At 27.5% G+C, this 7,371-nt stretch overlaps 1 protein-coding gene across 1 annotated transcript in view; it reads left to right on the top strand.

Moving 5' to 3' along the window:
• Positions 1 to 6,943, top strand: part of LOC107445122 (alkylglycerol monooxygenase) — a 41,090-nt gene extending 34,147 nt beyond the window's left edge. Inside the window, exon 11 of the mRNA XM_043040604.2 lies at positions 6,709 to 6,943. Coding sequence (XP_042896538.1) covers positions 6,709 to 6,931 — 223 coding nt within the window. The 3' untranslated portion in view covers positions 6,932 to 6,943. The remainder of the gene's footprint in view (positions 1 to 6,708) is intronic.
• Positions 6,944 to 7,371: the final 428 nt, after the last annotated feature.

Below are 7,371 nucleotides of genomic sequence, written 5' to 3'. Positions count from 1 at the left end.
TATATATATATATATATACCAGACATGGTTTTATTTATGGGTTGTTTTTGTTATTTTTGATAGCTTTAAATTTAGGGATTGCTTAAAAATAATAACTTATCTAATAATTAATAACTGACTTAATTGTTAATAACTTACTTATCTTTTAACTTCAAAGTAAAAATAGTTTTCGGGAAAAAGTATACTTACAGTAAAATGTGATACTTATTTATTACTTTATCAGTTTCGGATCTAGTTGTTCTTACCCAATTTAGCAAATAATAAAAGTTGAAGGTTAATTAGAGTAAACGAAACTGCAAATATTTGTCCAACATTCAAATTATCAGAGAATGGGGTGAAGTTAGATATTTTTTTTCTCTATTCTGTTTGTTTTTATTTCTTACGATATATTGTTCGTCGTATAAAATTGTTTTTATTGGTTTTTGAAATTAATACCAACCATACGAGTAAAATTAAATTATTAATAGTTAATTAAATAATAATATTATTTTTAAATTTTTTTTATAATCTGACACTTTATTTTTATTAAGAGAAATATTGCATTTTGTGAAAAAAGATATTTAAAATTGTAATATTATTAACTTTGAAATACATTAAAACATTTTAAGAGAGATGGTTTTCTTAGTTTCTATTTAAATACGAAAAATAAGAATAGAAACAATTTGTTATTATAATATTATAAGCTTAATATATATATGATTTTAAATTCCTAATATAAGATAAATGATGCATGTTACAGTGCAGAAAATCTGATATACTCAAATTTTTTCACCGTGAAATTACTGAAAAATTACTTATGAACAATACTTTATGAACATTACTTTAAAAATTATGGTATAATATTTTACTGTAAAAATGGATTTTACGGATGATGAACCCAAAATATACTTTAATCCATTACTTGATCCGGAATTTTTTACAGATGTAGCTTTAGCACAACGTTAACATTCAAATACACTGGTGTAAGAAATTAAGAAAGCTTGCTGACTTGGTCTATTATCTATAGAACTACTGCACCGATATTATGAAATTTTATATGTACAAGCATTGCAAGGCAAATAACCATTCAACAATTGTAGTACACACTCATGATCGAGCGTAACACTCATTGGAGTCGGAAACAGCGGTTGCAGAATAAACAAAAAATAAAAAAAATTGTTTGATGCCTGATATATATGTTTGATAGGTGAATGATAGGTTTGGCGCCCTCTTACAGATATACAGGCCTTGCAGTGTGATTTCATACTTGAAATAAGGCGGTTTATCATTTCCTGTAGCAATTGTCCTGAATTGTCCAGCGGCAATTTCATACCTTCCAACTCCAACGAGTGTTACGCACGATCATGCGTATGCATTACAACTGTTGAATGGTTATTTGGTTTGTATTGTATCAATGTATGTACACATCAAATTTCATTGAAATCGGTTCTAGAGATAACCGATCAAGTCTGCAAACTCTCTTAATTTCTCACACAAGTGTAATAAAAAAACCCAATTCAAATTCACTTGAGATAACTGTCATTAGTACTGTGCTCGATGTACGTTGGTAGCATAATATAATCTAAGATTTTTTTTTACCGGAATTCGAATCTTGATTGGCTGCGGTAGATACTAGCGTATTATTCTTTAAGCGATTACACAAGTGCAGCACTTTTTTTTCTAATGCACTTCGATAAAATTTTCCTACTTATTACTACAGTAATCCGCCCTGCATTAAATTGCATGAGGTGTTTTGCCAACCCTTACTCTTCTCTTCAATATTTTACCTCGCAAAAGAAAAATTAAATGCTTACGTACAAACATCATATCATTTTGATTCTCAAAGACCACCTCGATCAATGATTCCTAATTATCTATAATTTAAGCTGTTTAGTTTTAGATTTAAAATTAGAAAACAGTAAGTACATTAAATTTAGTACATGCGTTGAATCGGGGAAGCTCATTAAACTTTAATTCAAGTTAAAATATTAATCTTTTGTGTTTCCAGAAAAATGTTTGAAAAGTTAGAATAATTTCGAGCTAGTTTTGAATTTTTTTACTTTTTAAGTTTATAAATTATGCTTTAAAATACGAAACATAATATTGATTAATCTGTGATTGTTCTATTCAGAATTTATCTGTTCGAATTTATTTTTCTGAACTATTCAGAAAAAAAATTCGGATATAAGAGTTAAGTGAGCAAACTTTTGTTGTTTAAACAAACTAATGACATAAAGACATTAAATGGATGTTAACAATGTAGTTACACATTCTATCTATCTTCTGTTTTTCCCTTATCGGAGAACTAAGAATGTTCAAATTCTTCTAAAAAGCTATTATCTTACTCATGTCAGAAATATCTTGATTAGAAATTTTATTATTTTGGTCATGTGTTTCTCTATTTTAGTTTCAAGAACATTTCTAATATTTTGATTGCGTACATTTTTCAAAAAGTTTTCTTAGCAAATAATCAAAGCTTTGATGATATTTCACTGTAAATGAATGAGAAAATAAACTTAATCGCTTAATCGATAAATTTTAATCGGTTGAAGAGGAAAAAATTCTGTTTAAATTGCCGTATTAAGTAGTAAAAAAATAAAACGTAAAAAATAAAACATAAAAAAAACATAATTCCGATTATAAATTCAAAATATACGGTATTTCTGTACATATAATAATGGTTTACTGTAAATTTTGGTTTTCAAAATGTTAGTTCTTATTACCATACATACACTAAACACTACAAAACTGAAAAGTAAATTTTACCGAGTAAATAGTTCTTATTCCATGCTCCAAGGTATCATGATAAAATTAACAAATTTCATCACATTTACCAAATTTTATCACATATTATGAGACTCTATTATATTTTTATTATTTATTAAATACCAAAATCATTGCTAAAGCGCTTTGGAAAAATTACCGAGATTTTCAGTTTTCCCTTAGAGCCAGAAACACTGTAAATTTTACCGTATTCCGACAGTTTTGACCATAATTTTTTTTTTCAGAGTGCAGTATCCAAAATGATTGTGAGATATTTAAACTAATTTAATTTTCACAAAATTATAACTTGAAAGAGAATACTTTGAATTATATTAAGTCCCTGAACGCAATTTATAATTTATAATTCTATTTTTGATATTAACACTTTGAATAGAATAGTCACTGATCATTAGGGTGAGAAAAAGGATTGCATAGACATATTTTAAAGTGAATCATATGAAACCTGATTGTTTAGTCCAGCAACGGTAACTGGTCTTCTGTGAGTTCAATCTATCATATACTTTAATAATACGTAACCCCTATATGAACTAATAGATTCGTAGTATGATTTAGAAATCAACTGTCTTCTTTCGATAGTAGGACAATACACGATGTACAGTGGAACAGATTATCACTTAAGATATTAGAAGAGATTGCTATTCCTTTCACCCAAGTTTCAAACTTGTAAATTGGAAATCCTTAAAAATTTAGATTCTAATATGCGGGGTTGGATTCCATATTATAACCTTTTTTTTAAAAATTTTATTTCATAACCGACTTAATTCTGCCTCCTCCATAACCTTGCAATTTTGTACCTAACCCGGAAAATAAGAGAACTCATTCACGGATTAGGACAAACAAAAATTCGTGGATAACTTCTTGATTGTGCTCACCCGCATATGTGTTATATGGAGAGGGAAACCATGAAAACCTCCCGCGGTTAACCCGATGGAAAAGGGATTTTAATCCATGATTCGCTTACCACTGAGGATACTTTACATCAGTATTGTGGTTTTTGCACTTCAGGAGTAGAATTCGTATTAAACAGCCCCCGCTGGAATTCGAACCCGGGCTACCTCATTGGGAGAAGACCTCTCTTTTCCCTGAGTTACTGCTGCTTTACAATCATTTTTATAATAAATATTAAAATTTATCAATAATTTGGTTTACGATACATGAAATATTCTAAAATTGTCTAAAATGTAAGAGTTTAATATAGCCGATTCCGAAAAGCTCCGTAGCTTAATTTTCGTTTTAATTATATACATGAAATATATGTAATTTACCTCTTCCTACATGCCGGCACGTAAGTGTTTTTTTCAGTTCTACCAAAAGATATGATCAAAGGGTTGTAAGATGCAAAAAGTTATATATTTCCATTACATTTATGCAAGTCAATTGATTATATTAATATAGTAAATTTAACTAGGATTAAAATTTTTTGAAAATTCAATTGCATTCCAATTTCATTGCTATTTTCGTACAATAAGTATCAAAATAAAATTCAATATTTCTTAGATGATTTATTAGGAAAACATTATTTAAAATTAAGTTTGAATTTGCTTCAATAGTTTGATTTTTCTCACTACAAAAATTTATTTTTTGTCCCACTTGGCGTTGTTTATAATAAAATTGAAGCAAAGAAACAAGCAAAAAACAAATGACTTGTTAAGAATGAAAATACATTCTTTGTGATAAGATTTAAAGTTTACATATAGGTAAAGAAAACTGTATAAACAAGAGGAATATAAATTGGCCTGTAGTTTTTTGTTACAAATACCAATACTAATGAAAACATACATTTTATTTTGTTGTAAATAAAAAAAAATATTTATTATCTATCTGCACAAAAGAAAAATTTAACATTGCTATCAATAAACTTTATCAATAGAAGAGTTTAAGCAAATATATTTGATTTCATATTGATATGACGAAAGTGAAATTTGAGGTAGTATTATTTTAGTATGTGTTTAAATTCCGTAAATGCTCTAACTTAAACATGAGAAAAGTATTTTAGTCTTGTTTTAGAATTATAATTTATGGAATTTAGAATCATAATTATATTTTATAGAATTGTAAGGTTATTAACACACCACACAGGAGAATTTTTTTTCTCATGTAAATCCGAGTAGCACTACCCTTTAAATACCTCAGATATCTACCATTCTCCTTTCCTTTGTTTTTTTCCTTCAGATATAGTATAAAATATTATTTAATTTAGCTACTTATAGGCACTATAACTAAGAGGAACTATGAAAACCAGCTTCAAAATTGTCCAGACTAGAAGAATGATAAGGAATAAATTACTACATCTGTCTAAGTTTCGAACAAGTCTCGCTTTCTTATTCTTCATCATAATCATATCCTGATACATTACTATAAATAAAAAAAACAACTTTATTCTTAGTTTGTTAGCAAAACTTTCTGGTAGAAACAATTTCGAAAAGAAACTCCCAATATTTTATCAGAAAATTAGTTGTTTTTTGGCATATTGCAAATAACTTCATAAAAGTACAAAGTATAGCTATTATAATTTTTAAAAGCTGATCATTACATAAAATATGTAACGGTAATGGGGCATATAATACGAGTGAATAGCTACGATAAATTTTGAAAGCAAGAAAAAAATGAATATCTATAATTCTGAGATTCCGCCAGTTAAAGATATTTGTTGAAGCAATCTTTTATTTAATTTTTTTCCGGTAAAATTGGGTTCTCAGCCAATCGCAGACCGTAACCTGTATGTCGTAACTTTCTAAACTACGTTCAGATTTCTGAACTTTTTCTTGAGTATGTAAGATTGTTTTCGTTTTAGATGACGTATCTGCTTTTGCACTTATGATATTATAATCTATTTTTTAACTATAATTAAATATGAAAATAGTCATGTTAATAGTGAATTTAGCACAGAGAGTCTTATTTCTGCTAAACTTACATCAAGAAAAATAAAAAAAGTTTTCCGATAGATTGAACGGATTGGTGTTTCTGCAAATTTCAGTAAAACTTTGTCTACTGAATGAAATGTTAAAATATACATCGGGAAAAAAATTTACGGTCAAAACTACTAGAATAAGGTAAATTTACTGTGTTTTTAGATACATGGCAGCACCAAAAAGTTTCGTAAGTTTTACCAAAGTGCTTTGGCAATAATTTTGATAAAATTAGCAATAAAATATAATTTTATATTATATGATAAAATTTGATAATTTTATCATGATATCTTAGAGTATGCTATATAAATCAGTTAATCGCTTAGATTAACTTTTAAGTTTTGTATTTTTTACTAAATGATTAGTCATAAGAACAATAATTTTAAAAAAGAGAATTCCCGGTTAACCATTACTTTATGAACGAAACAATTACCAAATGAAGGGTTTAAAATACCTTATGTTTTGGTTTTTATTTCCAGAATAATGGTTTTTTCAAACAGAAATGTCATTACAATACAGTACTGTAATTTTATCAGGATTTTTTTCTCTGTGTAGGAGTTTCAAATGAAACTGGCGGCGAAGCAGTTTAAAAATGTAAAGAAACATTACATATTAATGATTTTATATGAAATTTATATATATTATTTTAATTGTGAGCAAGAAAATTGATAACTAACTTCTAATCTAATTTATATCCAGTTATATAGAGTCTTTCATACCTTAATTGAAACATATAAGTTATCCTAACAATCCATTTAATTTAAGAAATCTGTGAAAAATAACTGTCGATGAATCTTAATTTTGAACTAAAAGTTAAGTTGTATGTAGTTCATAAAAATGCCTGGAAACTAATTTTTTAACAGTGCATACGTTTTAATTGTGAGATCCGGTGGCAAATTTCCATTACATATTATTTTGAAAACATTTTAAATTGAATATTAAAGACACGATCATATTCAATTTTAAGATTTCCACACTATTTATACACGTGTTTTCACAATTAATGGTAGTAATTTAATTTTTGCTTTTTTTTCAGCTCTTCCGCACCGATATTGGAGATCATCCGATGCCCACTGTATTTCATACTAGATACGATCATTCAGCGAGAATTTCAAAGAAGTTTCACAATTCTTTACCTTTCAATGTATGGATTCAGAAGTTTGTTTTTGGCTTCGTTTGTCTTTTGGATCTTGGCTTGTCCTTTTACAAAGAAACTGCAGATATCTAATGTTATGCAGAAGAAGTTGGCAATAAATTGACAGCTTATCTCATTCGGTATACGAAACATATTCTATCTCAATTCACATTACACTTTTTTAAAATCAAATAAATTTTATAGATAAGAAACTTAACTAATGTGTTTTTTTATTAATTTGAAAGGTGCCTATTTTAAAAAAAAGTCAATGGTTTAATAAAGATTAAAATTTTTTTAAAAATTAATAAGTTTAAAAAAATTATATTATGCATATTTTGTTGTGTAAGTATGTTCATTTAAGGAGGAATTAATGATTTTTTTATTTCAGTTTTTTACGTTAAATAATATTTATTTTTGATGTTGTACTGTTATTTCTAATAAAGCTTGAACAAGCCAAGCTCGAAATGCCATTAGCCTTGTGAGTTAATTCGGGAAAGAGCGCCCGAAGTCGGGAAGAAACCTTTAACAACAGAGCCTCAAAGTTGAAAGCACGACTTAACTCAG

This window comes from Parasteatoda tepidariorum, chromosome 3 (assembly GCF_043381705.1).
Source record: "Parasteatoda tepidariorum isolate YZ-2023 chromosome 3, CAS_Ptep_4.0, whole genome shotgun sequence".
Taxonomy (NCBI): Eukaryota; Metazoa; Arthropoda; class Arachnida; order Araneae; family Theridiidae; genus Parasteatoda; species Parasteatoda tepidariorum.
This window is presented reverse-complemented; position numbering and strand designations above follow the sequence as displayed.